We start from the raw sequence: 18,100 nt of genomic DNA, 5'->3' as shown, positions 1-18,100 counted from the left end.
TCCATCCAGAAATGATCTTGGGAGGGACCCCAAATGATCCCGAAAAAGTCCCGCAATGATTCCGAGGGGATCCTGATCGGATACCAATAACCATCCAGAAGTGATGCCGGAAAGGTCCTCAAATGATCACCTAATACCAAAATGACCCTGACGGCATCCCGGACAAATCCCGAAATCCATCGAGAAATGATCTTGGGAAGGTCCCAAAATGATCCCGAAATAGTCTCGGAAAAGTCCAGAAATTACCCTGACGGGTTCCCGGACGAATCCTGAAAGCCATCCTTAAATGATCCCGAAAAAGCCCCGAAATGACCCTGACGGGATCCCGAAAGGATTCCAAAAACTATCCAGAAATGATGCCGGAAAGGTCCTCAAATGATCCCCTAATAGTTCCGAAATGACCGTGACGGGATCCCAAACGGATCCCGACAACTATCCAGAAATTATGCCGAAAGGGTCCGCAAATGATCCCGTATTAGTCGAGAAAAAGTCCCGAAATGACCCCGACGGGATCCCGGACGGATCCCGAAAATTATCCAGAAATGATGCCGGAAAGGTTCCCAAATGATCCCCTAATAGTCCCGAAATTACCCTAATGGGATCCCGGACGGATCCCGAAAACCATCCAGAAATGATGCCGAAAGGGTTCCCAAATGATCCCGGATTAGTCGCGAAAAAGTTCCGAAATGACCCCGATGGGATCCCGGACGGATCCCGAAAACCATCCAGAAATGATGCCGAAAGGGTTCCCAAATGATCCCGTATTAGTCGCGAAAAAGTCCCGAAATAACCCCGACGGGATCCCGGACGGATCCCGAAAACCATCCAGAAATGATGCCGGATGAGCCCCAAAATGATCCCGAAAAAGTCCCCAAATGACCCCGACGAGATCCCGGACGGATCCCGAAAACCATCCAGAAATGATGCCGGAAGAGCCCCCAAATGATCCGGAAAAAGTCCCCAAATGACCCCGACGATATCCCGGACGGATCCCGAAAACCATCCAGAAATGATGCCGGAAGAGCCCTCAAATGATCCCGAAAAAGTCCCCATATGACCCCGACGAGATTCCGCACGGATCCCGAAAACCATCCAGAAATGATGCCGGAAGGGTCCCCAAATGATAGCGAAATAGTCCCGAAATGATTCCGGAATAGTCCCGAAAATGTTCCAAAATAACCCCGACGGGATCCCGGACGGATACCGTAAACTATACAGAAATGATCCCGGAAGGGTCCCAAAATGATCCCGAAATAGTCCCGAAAAAGTCCCGAAATTACCCCGGCGTAATCCCGGACCGATCCCGAAAACCATCCAGAAATGATCCCGGAATGGTCTCGATATGACCCTTACGGGATTACAAATAAAGTGAAGTTAATTATAAAACCATGTTAATAAGGCAGCAGGCGCATTGGAGCGAATAAAAAGTTAGATAGAAACATACAGGTAAAGCTAATAAAAGCGTGCTAGTAAAAACAATTGATGGAGGGCGGATGGCGGGAGTAGAGGAGAGGACCACTGATCGTTCCTCCAAAATTGTCTAGATCTCGTTCTGTATGTACCAGATACCAAAAACTATTGATTTAGGAGAAAATTTAGATTGAGTTATAACAATTTATGGATTTTACACCAGAGGGGGAGATAAAGGGGGGCGGGCGGAGGGTGTCACTGCTTACTTTGTAAGCCCTCGACTTATTTGACCCCTTGAGTCTGTGATATTGGTGAAGGCCAGTATACGTAAAGTTATAATGTGTAAAAATTCTGAAAAATAATTTCTCGAAGGGTCGTGGGACCCCCACCCCTCTTTCCATGTTCGAAAAAAATTTCGCTAGTAGACTACTGTCTGTGTCCCAAATTTCATCAAAATCCGTGTAGCCATTCTGGCGTGATTCAGTCGCAAAGACGAAAAAATATAGTAATTAAATTATAACTGTTCCTAGGGGGCGGGGACCACGCCCCTTTTGAAAAATATATAGCTAGTAGATCCTTCTAGACTATTGGCTACATGTGTGCAAAATTTCATCCAAATCGGTCCAGCCGTTCTTGCGTTATTGAGTCACAAAGACAAACGTCTGGACAAACATCCAAACATCCAAACATCCAAACATCCAAACATCCAAACATCCAAACATCTTAACATCCAAACTTTCCCATTTATAATATATATTAGATTAGATTATGGCGGTGCCAGAGCAACAAAGCAAAGCAACGCAATCGAAATATATTATTTCATATTTTTTCACTTATCTACCACAAAATAATTCTACAAAACTTTGCCTTTTTTATAAATTTTAATAAGTTTTTATCACCTTGCTCATTTTTTTGAAAATAATGAAACCGAACGGATTTCTTGGAGTTTTTTTTTTTTGGGTAGTTTAGGCAACTCTATAGCCATCTGATGTTCTTGGAAACGAATGAACTTTTGTTTACAATCGAATGAACTTCAAGACCCATTCTTGGAAACGAATGAACTTTTGTTTACAATGGAATGAACTTCAAGACCCATTCCTGGAAACGAATTGAGAGAGAATAAATGTTTCGTATCATGTCATCAGTGCTAAAAAGCGAATGAACACCTCAAGACGATGTACGAAATGATGTGCGCGATCATCGTGCTCTCACGAACACATCTGCATTTTCATTGTGCCGACGTCTGTTTTATATACATAACGGGATATGAAAAAACATGGCAACAAGCCACATATTGAAATATTAACATGCATTTATATACTGAAATAGAAGAAAATTTTCCGAAATAACGAAACAAATTAACGGCGTATAAAAGAAATACTTGCATGACAACCTGGCTGTTTAAGTAGGCTTAAAGGGCCAATTAATGGTGACTTATCCATAAACATTTAAAACAGCTGATCGAACCAACCTTATGGAAATCAATGTAATCGATTAATGGTGCCATACCATATCATAGCCAACCAATTGGTTTTTGGTTTCTCGCCATATCCATAACCTAAAAATATTTGAGTTGGTGAATTTAACAACTTTTTGTAGATTTCATTCATTGTTTTGGATACGTTATGACTAAGAGACTTAGTTTTTTTGGAGTATGTTTCTAATTTTTTGCGTTTTCCTCATTTTTAGAAAATTTTCACGATTTTTAGGTTAAGGCACCATTAATCGATCTGGAGATGGTTATGGATATGGGTATAGTTACGACTATGGCATTAGGGTTAAGGAAGTTTAATTCGCACTTAAACTACTGGCTACCACGATTCAATCACTGGAGGTTTGCCCGGCTGACAAAATTTTTGACAATTGCAGCTATTTTGCTCCCAAATCGAGTTGACATCCGTTAACTGTTCTCTGCGTTCTTCTAGTAGATATATGTATATATTAATGAACTGCATATTTCCTTAGAACATTTTTTTTAATTTTATCATGGATTTATTAACTATGCCCATGGCTCAATTATATGGTTGGCTCATCTCATCAGCTTATTTATTTCATTGCATGGTCGATAGGATTGTCAAAAGGAGATGACAAACTAAAAATGAAACCAACACATTGGCAACATTTTCTTACAACATACACAAACTGCTAAGTTTTATGTTTCCATTCCATACCATTCGCACCAACACCAACACGCAGATTTTGACAATCTGAACTAACATATTTTGTTTTTGTACAGATGAGCCAACCATATAGTTGAACCATAATATTTTAGTGTAGCTGAACATGGTAATTTTATGAAAAGTACGGACATCAGGGAAAAGTGCGTTTTCGTAAACCTATGAACATAAGAAACCTAAACCAATTTAAAATTCATCATTCCACGTCAAAAACTCGACTAGTAAATCGATTCACGTAAAAATGTCATTAGTAAATAATTATTGAGCATGTTAAATTATTCATTCCGTATGTTCAGAACATTCATCTCCATTTAAGAACTTTTGGAATCGGCTTATAATTTGGAATAATATGTATATACTTATTCGGACCACGTGAGGTAGTACCAAACGAACGCCTTCACAATAATCTAAATTAACGGTTTATCCGGAACACTTCCATGAATACTTAACGGAAAAGATCTTTCCGAAATTTCAGAATAAAAAGGTGAAAACTCCGCACAAAAGCTCAACTTTTCTGTTGTCAAAATCAATGCCGGAATATAAAGTTCTAAGACAATAAGCCATTTTCTTTTATATCTTTTTTTGTTAGTTTATTGCGGCTGCTGAGTAGAGTATCACCATGTCATCTGCCAGTTCAACATCGTTCTAACTCAAAATATTTTTTAAAAATTTTCCAATTCAGTATTTGTCACAAAAACGCCCTTCATCAGAATTAGGTTGAAGAACGCCTTATGAAGAACTCCCTCTTATGTCAAAATGGATTGAACTTATACTCAGACGGGGAGTTTTTGAAACAAATTTTGAGATAATGTATTTTTTAATAAAATTCTGAAGCACAGCATTCTTCAAACAAATTCTGGATGGGAATATAACTCTTTATCAATTCACGAAATATTTAATTACTAGCCTTTACCCGCGGCCCCGTCCGCAAGGAGAAAATAAAATATATGTGCTATTCACAAATTTCGGGAAGCTCTGTTAGGAACATTCTCACTATAGAAGAAAAATACTTACTAACTCATTTTGTATCCTATTCATTTGGTAAATTGAAATTTTTAACTGTGAAACGTGTTAGAAAAGTACCAACGAGTGGGAAAAATAGTTTCATTGCAAAGAGTGAAAGCATCCTTCGCCAAAGCAAATGTGCAATTCTTCTTCTTATGCTTAGCTTGCATCAAAAGCTGGAAGGTGACTACTTTGTCTTGGCGGTTGACACCCAAATCGCTCGATCTGCCGTTCTCCAAATGACCCCGACATACCCCAGAAAAAGTTCCGAAATGGCTCCGAGGGAATCAACGACGGATCGCGAAAACCATACAGAAATGATTCCGGAAGGATCCCAAAATAATCCCGAAATAGTCCGGAAATGACCCAGATGGGATCCCGCACAGATCCAGAAATTATCCCGGAAGGGTCCAAAAACTATCCCGGAAAAGTAACAAAAAAAAAGTCACGAAACGACCCCTAGAGGATCCCCAACTGATCCCGTATTAGCCCCGAAAAGGTCCCGAAATAACCCCGACGGGATTCCGGACAAATCCCGAAAACCATCCAGAAATAATGCCGGAAGGGATCCAAAATGATTCCGAAAAAGTACCGCAATGATTCCGACGGGATCCCGAACGGATACCGAAAATCATACAGAAGTGATGCCGGAAAGGTCCTCAAATAATCACCCAATAGTCCCGAAATGACCCTTAAGGGATCCGGGACGGACCTCGTAAACCATCCAGAAATGATCGCGATATACTCCCGAAGAAGTCCCGAAATGACCCTGACGGGATCTCGAACGAATCCCTAAAAAACCCTGATGGGACCCCGAACAGATCCCGAAATCCATCCAGAAATGATCTTGGGAGGGACCCCCAGCCTTGAGCTTGACTTCGCACTCCCGAGAGCGTCCTTTAGCGCTAAGCTTTACTCGTATTATGTATAAAATAAATTTATTACCATTTAAGTTGAATGAATGTACATCTAGTCTGTAAGATTATGAAATCATAGACTAAAAAATAAATGAAATGAAATGAAATGATTCCGAAAAAGTCCCGCAATGATTCCGACGGGATCCTGAACGGATACCGAAAACCATCCAGAAGTGATTCCGGAACGGTCCTCAAATGATCACCTGATAGTCCCAAAATGACCCTGACGGCATCCCGGACCGATACCGAAATCCATCCAGAAATGATCTTGGGAAGGTCCCAAAATGATCCCGAAATAGTCTCGGAAAAGTCCAGAAATTACCCTGACGGGTTCCCGGACGAATCCTGAAAGCCATCCTTAAATGATCCCGAAAAAGTCCCAAAATGACCCTGACGGGATCCCGAAAGGATTCCGAAAACAATCCAGAAATGATGCCGGAAAGGTCCTCAAAGGATCCCCTAATTGTCCCGAAATGACCGTGACGGGATCCCGACAACTATCCAGAAATGATGCCGAAAGGGTCCGCAAATGATCCCGTATTTGTTGAGAAAAAGTCCCGAAATGACCATGACGGGATCCCGGACGAATCCCAAAAACCATTCAGAAATGATGCCGGTAGGTATCCCAAATGATCCCGAAATAGTCCCGAAATGACCTCGTCGGCATCCCGGACGGATCCCGAAAATTATCCAGAAATGATGCCGGAAAGGTCCCAAAATGATCCCGAAATAGTCTCGGAAAAGTCCAGAAATTACCCTGACGGGTTCCCGGACGAATCCTGAAAGCCATCCTTAAATGATCCCGAAAAAGTCCCAAAATGGCCCTGACCATCCAGAAATGATGCCGAAAGGGTTCCCAAATGATTCCGTATTAGTCGCGAAAAAGTCCCGAAATGACCCCGACGGGATCCCGGACGGATCCCGAAAACCATCCAGAAATGATGCCGAAAGGGTTCCCAATTGATCCCGTATTAGTCGCGAAAAAGTCCCGAAATGACCCCGACGGGATCCCGGACGGATCCCGAAAACCATCCAGAAATGATGGCGGAAGAGCCCCAAAATGATCCCGAAAAAGTCCCCAAATGACCCCGACGAGATCCCGGACGGATACCGAAACCCATCAAGAAATGATGCCGGAAGAGCCCCCATATGATCCCGAAAAAGTCCCCAAATGACACCGACGAGATCCCGGACGGGTCCCGAAAACCATCCAGAAATGATGCCGGAAGAGCCCCCATATGATCCCGAAAAAGTCCTGAATTGACCACGCGAGATCCCGGACGGATCCCGAAAACCATCCAGAAATGATGCCGGAAGTGCCCCCAAATGACCCCGACGAGATCCCGGACGGATCCCGGAAACCATCCAGAAATGATGCCGGAAGAGCCCCAAATGATCCCGAAAAAGTCCCCAAATGACCCCGACGAGATCCCGGACGGATCCCGAAAACCATCCAGAAATGATGCCGAATGATCCCGTATTTGTCGCGAAAAAGTCCCGAAATGACCCCGACGGGATGCCGGACGAATCCCGAGGACCATCCAGAAATGATGCCTAAAGGGATCCAAAATAACCCCGAAAAAGTCCCTTAATGATCCCGGAAACCATCAAGAATTTATCTCTGGAAGGTACGCAAATGATCCCGAAAGTACCCCGACGGGATCCCGGACGGAACCCGAAAACCATCCAGAAATGATGCCGGAAGGGTCCTCAAATGATCGCGAAATAGTCCCGAAATGATTCCGGAATAGTCCCGAAAATGTCCCAAAATAAACCCGACGGGATCCCGGACGGATCCCGAAAACTATACAGAAATGATCCCGGAAGGGTCCCAAAATGATCCCGAAATAGTCCCGAAAAAGTCCCGAAATTACCCCGGCGTAATCCCGGACGGATCCCGAAAACCATGCAGAAATGATGCCGAAAGGGTTCCCAAATGATCCCGTATTAGTCGCGAAAAAGTCCCGAAATGACCCCGACTGGATCCCGGATGGATCCCGAAAACCATCCAGAAATGATGCCGGAAGAGCCCCCAAATGATCCCGAAAGTCCTCAAATGACCCCGACGAGATCCCGGACGGATCCCGAAAACCATCCAGAAATGATGCCGGAAGAGCCCCCCAAATAATCCCGAAAAAGTCCCCAAATGACCTCGACGAGATCCGGGACGGATCCCGAAAACCATCCAGAAATGATGCCGAAAGGGTTCCCAAATGATCTCGTATTAGTCGCGAAAAAGTCCCGAAATGACCCCGACGGGATCCCGGACGGATACCTAAAACCATCCAGAAGTGATGCCGGAAAGGTCCTCAAATGCTCACCTAATAGTCTCAAAATGACCCTGAGGGCATCCCGGACAAATCCCGAAATCCATCCAGAAATGATCTTGGGAAGGTCCCAAAATGATCTCGAAATGGTCTCGGAAAAGTGCAGAAATTACCCTGACGGGTTCACGGACGAATCCTGAAAGCCATCCTTAAATGATCCCGAAAAAGCCCCGAAATGACCCTGACGGGATCCCGAAAGGATTCCGAAAACTATCCAGAAATGATGCCGGAAAGGTCCTCAAATGATCCCCTAATAGTTCCGAAATGACCGTGACGGGATCCCGAACGGATCCCGACAACTATCCAGAAATTATGCCGAAAGGGTCCCCAAATGATCCCGAAATAAAACAGAAAAAGTCACGAAACGACCCCTAGAGGATCCCCAAATGATCCCGTATTAGCCCCGAAAAAGTCCCAAAATGACCCTGACGGGATCCCGAAAGGATTCCGAAAACAATACAGAAATGATGCCGGAAAGGTCCTCAAATGATCCCCTAATAGTCCCGAAATGACCGTGACGGGATCCCGAAAACTATCCAGAAATGATGCCGAAAGGGTCCGCAAATGATCCCGTATTAGTCGAAAAAAGTCCCGAAAGGACCACGACGGGATCCCGGACGAATCCCAAAAACCATCCAGAAATGATGCCGGTAGGTATCCCAAATGATCCCGAAATAGTCCCGAAATGACCTCGTCGGCATCCCGGACGGATCCCGAAAATTATCCAGAAATGATGCCGGAAAGGTTCCCAATGATCCCCTAATAGTCCCGAAATTACCCTAATGGGATCCCGGACGGATCCCGAAAACCATCCAGAAATGATGCCGAAAGGGTTCCCAAACGATCCCGTATTAGTCGCGAAAAAGTCCCGAAATGACCCCGACGGGATCCCGGACGGATCCCGAAAACCATCCAGAAATGATGCCGGATGAGCCCCAAAATGATCCCGAAAAAGTCCCCAAATGACCCCGACGAGATCCCGGACGGATCCCGAAAACCATCCAGAAATGATGCCGGAAGAGCCCCCAAATGATCCCGAAAAAGTCCCCAAATGACCCCGACGATATCCCGGACGGATCCCGAAAACCATCCAGAAATGATGCCGGAAGAGCCCCCAAATGATCCCGAAAAAGTCCCCATATGACCTCGACGAGATCCCGCACGGATCCCGAAAACCATCCAGAAATGATGCCGGAAGGGTCCCCAAATGATCGCGAAATAGTCCCGAAATGATTCCGGAATAGTCCCGAAAATGTTCCAAAATAACCCCGACGGGATCCCGGACGGATCCCGTAAACTATACAGAAATGATCCCGGAAGGGTCCCAAAATGATCCCGAAATAGTCCCGAAAAAGTCCCGAAATTACCCCGGCGTAATCCCGGACCGATTCCGCAAACCATCCAGAAATGATCCGGGAAGGGTCTCGATATGACCCTTACGGTATTACAAATAAGGTGAAGCTAATTATAAAACCATGTTAATAAGGCAGCAGGCGCATTGGAGCGAATAAAAAGTTAGATAGAAACATACAGGTAAAGCTAATAAAAGCGTGCTAATAAAAACAATTGATGGAGGGCGGATGGCGGGAGTAGAGGAGAGGACCACTGATCGTTCCTCCAAAATTGTCTAGATCTCGTTCTGTATGTACCAGATACCAAAAACTATTGATTTAGGAGAAAATTTAGATTGAGTTATAACAATTTATGGATTTTACACCAGAGGGGGAGATAAAGGGGGGCGGGCGGAGGGTGTCACTGCTTACTTTGTAAGCCCTCGACTTATTTGACCCCTTGAGTCTGTGATATTGGTGAAGGCCAGTATACGTAAAGTTATAATGTGTAAAAATATGAAAAATTATTTCTCGAAGGGGTCGTGGGACCCCCACCCCTCTTTCCATGCTCGAAAAAAATTTCGCTAGTAGACTACTGTCTGTGTCCCAAATTTCATTAAAATCCGTGTATCCATTCTGGCGTGATTCAGTCGCAAAGACGAAAAAATATAATAATTAAATTATAACTGTTCCTAGGGGGCGGGGACCACGCCCCTTTTGAAAAATATATAGCTAGTAGATCCTTCTAGACTATTGGCTATATGTGTGCAAAATTTCATCCAAATCGGTCCAGCCGTTCTTGCGTGATTGAGTCACAAAGACAAACGTCTGGACAAACATCCAAACATCCAAACATCCAAACATCTTCACATCCAAACTTTGCCATTTATAATATATACTAGCCTTTACCCGCGGCCCCGTCCGCAAGGAAAATTTTAAATATATGGGCTATTCGCGTTAGCCTGCTTATTATCTGTTTAAAATTTTGTTTTCTGTCTAATGCATTTTATTTTTGTAATTGAGTAAAAAAAAGAACTAAATGAGCTGATAACCTGATAGGATCCCAAATGATCCCGAAATTATCCAGAAAAAGATTATCCCCAACGCTATCGCGGACGGATCCCGAAAACCATCCAGAAATGCCCCGAAAGGGTCTCCAAAAGTTCCCCGAATAGTCCCAAAAAAACCCGAAATGAGAGCGACACGATTCTAGACGTATCCAGAGAACCACACAGAAATGATCCCTGAAGGTGTTCCAAAATGATCCCGAAAAGGTTCCGAAATGACCCTGACTGGCTCCCGGGCGGATCTCAAAAACCATCCAGAAAATATCCAGGAAGGGTCCCTAAATTATCCCGACTAACTCCAGAAAAAGTTCCGAAATGGCTCCGAGGGGATCCACGATGGATCGCGAAAACCATACAGAAATGATTCCGGAAGGATTCCAAAATGATCCCGAAATTGTCCGGAATTGACCCAGATGGGATCCCACACAGATCCAGAAATGATCCCGGAAGGGTGCAAAAACTATCCCGGAAAAGTAATAAAAAATCCCGAAATGGCTCCTACGGCATCCCGGACGGATCCAGATATGATCTCCGAAGGGTCCCCAAATGATCCCAAAATGGTCCCGAAATTACCCTGATGGATCCGGCAAACCATCAAGAAATTATGCCGAAAGGGTCCCAAAATGATCCCGAAATAATACAGAAAAAGTTACGAAACGACCCCTAGAGGATCCCCAAATGATCCCGTATTAGCCCCGAAAAGGTCCCGAAATAACCCCGACAGGATCCCGGACAAATCCCGAAAACCATCCAGAAGCGATGCCGGAAAGGAGTCTCAAATGATCACCTAATACCAAAATGACCCTGACGGCATCCCGGACTGATCCCAAAATCCATCCAGAAATGATCTTGGGAAGGTCCCAAAATTATCCCGAAATAGTCTCGGAAAAGTTCAGAAATTACCCTGACGGGTTCCCGGGCGAATCCTGAAAGCCATCTCTAAATGATCCCGAAAAAGTCCCGAAATGACCCTGACTGGACCCCGAAAGGATCCCGAAAACTATCAGAAATGATGCCGGAAATGTCCTCAAATGATCACCTAATAGTTCCGAAAAGACCCTGACGGGATTCCGAACGGATCCCGACAACTATCTAGAAATGATGCCGAAAGGGCCCGCAAATGATCCCGTATTAGTCGAGAAAAAGTCCCGAAATGAACCCGACGGGATGCCGGACGAATCCCAAAAACCATCCAGAAATGATGCCGGTAGGTATCCCAAATGATCCCGAAATGACCTCGTCGGCATCCCGGATGGATACCGAAAATTATCCAGAAATGATGCCGGAAAGATCCACAAATGATCCCCTAATAGTCCCGAAATTACCCTGATGGGATCCCGGATGGATCCCGAAAACCATCCAGAAATGATGCCGGAAGAGCCCCCAAATGATCCCGAAAAAGTCCCCAAATGACCCCGACGATATCCCGGACGGATCCCAAAAACCATCCAGAAATGATGCCGGAAGAGCCCCCAAATGATCCCGAAAAAGTCCCCAAATGACCCCGACGAGATCCCGCACGGATCCCGAAAACCATCAAGAAATCATGCCGGAAGAGCCCCAAATGATCCCGAAAAAGTCCCCAAATGACCCCGACATACTCCAGAAAAGGTTCCGAAATCGCTCCGAGGGAATCAACGGCGGATCGCGAAAATCATACAGAAATGATTCCGGAAGGATCCCAAAATGATCCCGAAATAGTCCGGAAATGACCCAGATGGGATCCCGCACAGATCCAGAAATGATCCCGGAAGGGTCCAAAAACTATCCCGGAAAAGTAACAAAAAATCCCGAAATGGCTCCTACGGCATCCCGGACGGATCCAGAAATGATCTCGGAAGGGTCCCCAAATGATCCCAAAATGGTCTCGAAATGACCCTGATGGATCCGGCAAACCATCAAGAAATTATGCCGGAAGGGTCCCCAAATGATCCCGAAATAAAACAGAAAAAGTCACGAAACGACCCCTAGAGGATCCCCAAATGATCCCGTATTAGCCCCAAAAAAGTCCCAAAATGACCCTGACGGGATCCCGAAAGGATTCCGAAAACAATACAGAAATGATGCCGGAAAGGTCCTCAAATGATCCCCTAATAGTCCCGAAATGACCGTGACGGGAATCCGACAACTATCCAGAAATGATGCCGAAAGGGTCCGCAAATGATCCCGTATTAGTCGAAAAAAGTCCCGAAAGGACCACGACGGGATCCCGGACGAATCCCAAAAACCATCCAGAAATGATGCCGGTAGGTATCCCAAATGATCCCGAAATAGTCCCGAAATGACCTCGTCGGCATCCCGGACGGATCCCGAAAATTATCCAGAAATGATGCCGGAAAGGTTCCCAAATGATCCCCTAATAGTCCCGAAATTACCCTAATGGGATCCCGGACGGATCCCGAAAACCATCCAGAAATGATGCCGAAAGGGTTCCCAAATGATCCCGTATTAGTCGCGAAAAAGTCCCGAAATGACCCCGACGGGATCCCGGACGGATCCCGAAAACCATCCAGAAATGATGCCGAAAGGGTTCCCAAATGATCCCGTATTAGTCGCGAAAAAGTCCTGAAATGACCCCGACGGGATCCCGGACGAATCCCGAAAACCATCCAGAAATGATGTCGGATGAGCCCCAAAATGATCCCGAAAAAGTCCCCAAATGACCCCGACGAGATCCCGGACGGATCCCGAAAACCATCCAGAAATGATGCCGGAAGAGCCCCCAAATGATCCCGAAAAAGTCCCCAAATGCCCCGACGATATCCCGGACGGATCCCGAAAACCATCCAGAAATGATGCCGGAAGAGCCCTCAAATGATCCCGAAAAAGTCCCCATATGACCCCGACGAGATCCCGCACGGATCTCGAAAACCATCCAGAAATGATGCCGGAAGGGTCCCCAAATGATCGCGAAATAGTCCCGAAATGATTCCGGAATAGTCCCGAAAATGTTCCAAAATAACCCCGACGGGATCCCGGACGGATCCCGTAAACTATACAGAAATGATCCCGGAAGGGTCCCAAAATGATCCCGAAAGAGTCCCGAAAAAGTCCCGAAATTACCCCGGCGTAATCCCGGACCGATCCCGAAAACCATCCAGAAATGATCCCGGAAGGGTCTCGATATGACCCTTACGGGATTACAAATAAGGTGAAGCTAATTATAAAACCATGTTAATAAGGCAGCAGGCGCATTGGAGCGAATAAAAAGTTAGATAGAAACATACAGGTAAAGCTAATAAAAGCGCGCTAATAAAAACAATTGATGGAGGGCGGATGGCGGGAGTAGAGGAGAGGACCACAGATCGTTCCTCCAAAATTGTCTAGATCTCGTTCTGTATGTACCAGATACCAAAAACTATTGATTTAGGAGAAAATTTAGATTGAGTTATAACAATTTATGGATTTTACACCAGAGGGGGAGATAAAGGGGGGCGGGCGGAGGGTGTCACTGCTTACTTTGTAAGCCCTCGACTTATTTGACCCCTTGAGTCTGTGATATTGGTGAAGGCCAGTATACGTAAAGTTATAATGTGTAAAAATTATGAAAAATAATTTCTCGAAGGGTCGTGGGACCCCCACCCCTCTTTCCATGTTCGAAAAAATTTCGCTAGTAGACTACTGTCTGTGTCCTAAATTTCATCAAAATCCGTGTAGCCATTCTGGCGTGATTCAGTCGCAAAGACGAAAATATATAATAATTAAATTATAACTGTTCCTAGGGGGCGGGGACCACGCCCCTTTTGAAAAATATATAGCTAGTAGATCCTTCTAGACTATTGGCTATATGTGTGCAAAATTTCATCCAAATCGGTCCAGCCGTTCTTGCGTTATTGAGTCACAAAGACAAACGTCTGGACAAACATCCAAACATCCAAACATCCAAACATCCAAACATCCAAACATCCAAACATCCAAACATCTAAACATCCAAACATCCAAACATCCAAACATCTTAACATCCAAACTTTCCCATTTATAATATATATTAGATTAGATTAGATTAGATTAGATTAGATTTCCTCCAAAATCTGTTGGCATTTACAAATTTATTATCACTACTAATATACTATTAAAGGTACTTTTCTGCTACAATTTTCGCTGAAGGGGATTGAATTACTCCACATTTTCATTACTTAGTAAAAGCAACCCGTCCAGATTCTTAAATTTGGGAGTGTCAAAGCTATGTCATCATTGGAGAACTAACCTCTAGTAACTGAATCATGAATGGCCACGGAGCATCAAAATCAAAAAAAGGTATTGTTCATTTCAAATCATGCATTAACTTAAGGTAATTCTATACGATAGTATGACACTGCTAATACGCGTCAAAAAATATTGAGAGAGGGTCGAAAGACGCGTATTGACAACAATAATCCGAAGGCGGAAAATTAAAATTTTAGCTCGTTCAAAAGATATCGCCAAAAAACCGAAAATGGCTCTGGAGCGCTCCGAAGCCGGGGTGGAATCCATATTATTTTTGCGAAGAACACCTTTCTGCATTGGCGGCCTTGGCCGCGCTTATAAAAAATTACCCTGGGTGGGTCCAACACCGGTGTGGAGACCAAAACTATATCCGCGCAAAACACTTTTACCCACAGTTTTTTTTTTTTTGTGGCTACATCAAAATCATCAAAATTACAACAACCACATGAAAATTTACAATTTCTTTCGCAAATATCTCTTGATAGACCCAACATCGCGGTCCTGGATCCAAAACGCGTCTTTTGATGCCTCTCTTGATATTTCTGGTCGTGTATTAAGAGTGTCATGCTGTCGTATAGAATTACCTAACTTAATTAGTGACTCAAATTAAACAAACTGTATTTCTCAACTACAGTGTATGCCACGACAGTTTTCTTGGCCCCCCAGCGGGTTAGGGGGTTAGAATATACCCGCCGTAGGTATGCCTGCCGTAAGAGGCGACTAAAATACCAGTTTCAAGGGGTTGTGTAGCGCAACCTTTTCAGGCCGCCAGCGCAATATATAGCTTCTCCAAACCCAATTGTCAACTTCACTTCGAGCGGCAAATCCCGTTTCCCTAACATACGAGGCTCTGGCGACCCCAAGCTCCTCATGGAACTTGGAGTGGGAAGGGAGGGACGGCCTGAAGGTTTAATGTGGCCACATAAATCGTTCCCGAGATGGTCGGGCTAGCACCTTAATGGCGCTGTGTTACCGGAGCGTACCGGATCTGTATCCGGCAAAGGACCATCACATCGATAACACTCCCCAAAGCCTTATCGCCACAACAACAACAACAACAACAGTTTTCTTGGATCTACGCTTAGTACATTGAATTTCTTGATGACTAAACTTGAATTGAAGGCCAAAAAACTTTAAAGCAACACACTTGACAACTCAACTACGGTGATTACGTTAATAGTCGACAAACAAGCTAAGCACTGCACAGGGCTTATATGAGTAATTAACACAAAGTAGCTAGCAGTTTTGATTAAAAAAAAATTTACTCCAAAACGGGTCTTTTCATACCTCTGTTGATATTTTTGGACGTGTATTAAGAGTGTCATGCTGTCGTATAGAATTACCTAACTTAATTAGTGACTCAAATTAAACAAACTGTATTTCTCAGCTACAGTATATGCCACGACAGTTTTCTTGGATCTACGGTTAGTACATTGAATTTATTGATGAGAAAACTTGAATTGAAGGCCAAAAAAAATTTAAAGCAGTGCACAGGGCTTATATGAGTAATTAAGACAAAGTAGCTAGCAGTTTTGATTAAAAAAATTTAAGAAATGGATGCATCCATAATTGCTAATTTGTGCGTATATATACTTACGTGGAATGTGGGTACACATCATCCCGATGACATATCTATGATGGGGGCCCTTTCGCTCGACGGAACTTCATCATGTCCCGATCAGCGGTTACCAGATATTTATGTTGTTGGACTGCAAGAAGTTAGTACACATGCTAAAAATCAGCTATTCAACATATTTCACGATGATCCATGGACATTTAAAGTGAGTGAGTATCTCATACCATACGATTATATAAAAGTGAGCACAGAGCAACTACAAGGAATACTCGTTATGATGTTTGTGCAACCTAAACATGAGCCTCACATAAAAGACGTAGAAGTTCAAAATACGCGCACAGGTTTAAGAGGCTTGTGGGGTAATAAGGGTGCGGTAAGCATACGTATGACTCTCTATGGTACAGGTGTGACTTTTGTTGGTGCACATTTAGCGGCGCATGATCAGAAGTTGGCCAAACGCATTGAACATTACAATCAAATAGTAAATAATCATCATTATAAAACATCCAAATATCGCAGCATATTTGATCATGACTGCGTTTTCTGGTTCGGTGATCTCAACTTCCGTTTAACAGGCACCGATTCTGCACGGGATGTACGCTCATTGGTGGAACAGGGTAAATTGGATGAGTTAATAGAACGTGATCAACTATTGTTGTTACGTAAAAAAGGCAAAGAAGCATTCGCCTTGCTCACTGAACAATTACCCACTTTCCCGCCCACATTCAAATTCATTGAGGGCACATCAGAGTATGATTTGAAACGACGTCCAGCATGGTGTGATCGCATTTTGCATCGCGTACAAGAGTTGCGTAATCCTGATATCGTATTAGGTATAACACAATTATCATATAAATCACATCCAGACTATGTTCTGTCCGATCATAAGCCTGTCTCAGCTGAATTTCTCTACAAAATTGAAGCCCAAACGCAAACAGATGATAAACTGTATGAGTTGATGCATAGAGACCGTAGAAATGAAGCGCCCTTAGCTAATGTAACTATCTTATTTGTTATAGGTTTATTGTTTATTAAATTTATACAAGGCAACTTGTTTTTATTTCTCTTGTTTTTAGTCTTCCTGCAGCTTGATACCGAAATGGTCGCACCAATTTATTAAAAAACTAAAGCAAAAAAAAGAAACTAAATTTGAACGACGAGTATGTTAAGAAGATCTATTTATTTGAGAGAGAGGCAAAGAGAGCGTGATAAGTGCCAAAGTGCTCAGCAAACAAATTTATGCCAGCATAAGATTTATATTCCTTCTATATTAGCTATGTTTTTTTCACGTCTATATACGTTTGCGCTTAATCTTTATATGGACTGATAAGCGACAAACTTTAAATACACCTCTGAAATTGCTACGCATAAAATTAGTACTACTAAATTTCAATACGCATTATACTCAGATGTACCTGAAATATGTGTCCACGTTTCACTCTCTGCACTAATTTCATGTATTCTATGCGCGTCCACTATCTATCACAACTGATTCAGCTACCCTTCAAAAAACGCGAGTACTCTATAAATTATGTAAGGAATACTCCTTTGGGAGTATAGGACTGCTCCAAATCTAATCTGTATTCATACAAAAAATGTGCTCCAATTAACATTGCGATGTCCTAGGAGAGGAGTAGGTGATCCCACTCTCGTTTTGTTTGTGAGTATTCCATAGAGTACATACGTGAGAGTACTTTTCAAAGTACTTTCACTGTAGTACTCCATGGAGCACCCACAGAGGATCATATGCCAAAGTACTAAAGAGGAATTGTGTCGGAAAGAATTATGGAAGTGAATTTAATTTAAAATGAAAGTAAATGAAGGGGGGCAATACAACTTTTGTATTTTATACTACGAAAATTCTTATGTTATTTAGCATTTGCGTGAATAAAGAAACTAATATAATACGCATACGCTTACGTGAATAAAGAAACTAATATAATATTTATACATAAAACCAGTGCGCTGTTGCATTTTATCAGAGTTGCCAAAGTAAACTTTTATTATTAGTTATTTGCATGCAATATTTTACTTTTGGCAACTCTGTTCGATCGTTATTGTGTCGTGATCACTGTCGTTAAAAA

General features: G+C 43.4%; 1 protein-coding gene across 4 annotated transcripts in view; it reads left to right on the top strand.

Annotated features, from left to right (window-relative positions):
* LOC137243792 (UPF0598 protein CG30010-like) overlaps positions 1 to 17,855 on the top strand; it is an 83,030-nt gene extending 65,175 nt beyond the window's left edge. Inside the window, exons 1-4 of one of the 4 annotated variants that reach the window (XM_067771889.1) lie at positions 14,359 to 14,491; positions 15,075 to 15,864; positions 15,928 to 17,013; positions 17,093 to 17,847. In XM_067771889.1, the coding sequence (XP_067627990.1) occupies positions 15,994 to 17,013; positions 17,093 to 17,185 (1,113 nt within the window). In that variant the 5' untranslated portion in view covers positions 14,359 to 14,491; positions 15,075 to 15,864; positions 15,928 to 15,993 and the 3' untranslated portion in view covers positions 17,186 to 17,847. Of the gene's footprint in view, positions 1 to 14,312; positions 14,492 to 15,074; positions 17,014 to 17,092 lie in introns of those variants that run through there. The other 3 variants (XR_010950623.1, XM_067771888.1, XM_067771890.1) reach the window with 3 other exon arrangements.
* The last annotated feature ends 245 nt before the right edge of the window (positions 17,856 to 18,100 follow it).

Source organism: Eurosta solidaginis, chromosome 3 (assembly GCF_040869045.1).
Source record: "Eurosta solidaginis isolate ZX-2024a chromosome 3, ASM4086904v1, whole genome shotgun sequence".
NCBI classification, from domain to species: Eukaryota; Metazoa; Arthropoda; class Insecta; order Diptera; family Tephritidae; genus Eurosta; species Eurosta solidaginis.
This window is presented reverse-complemented; position numbering and strand designations above follow the sequence as displayed.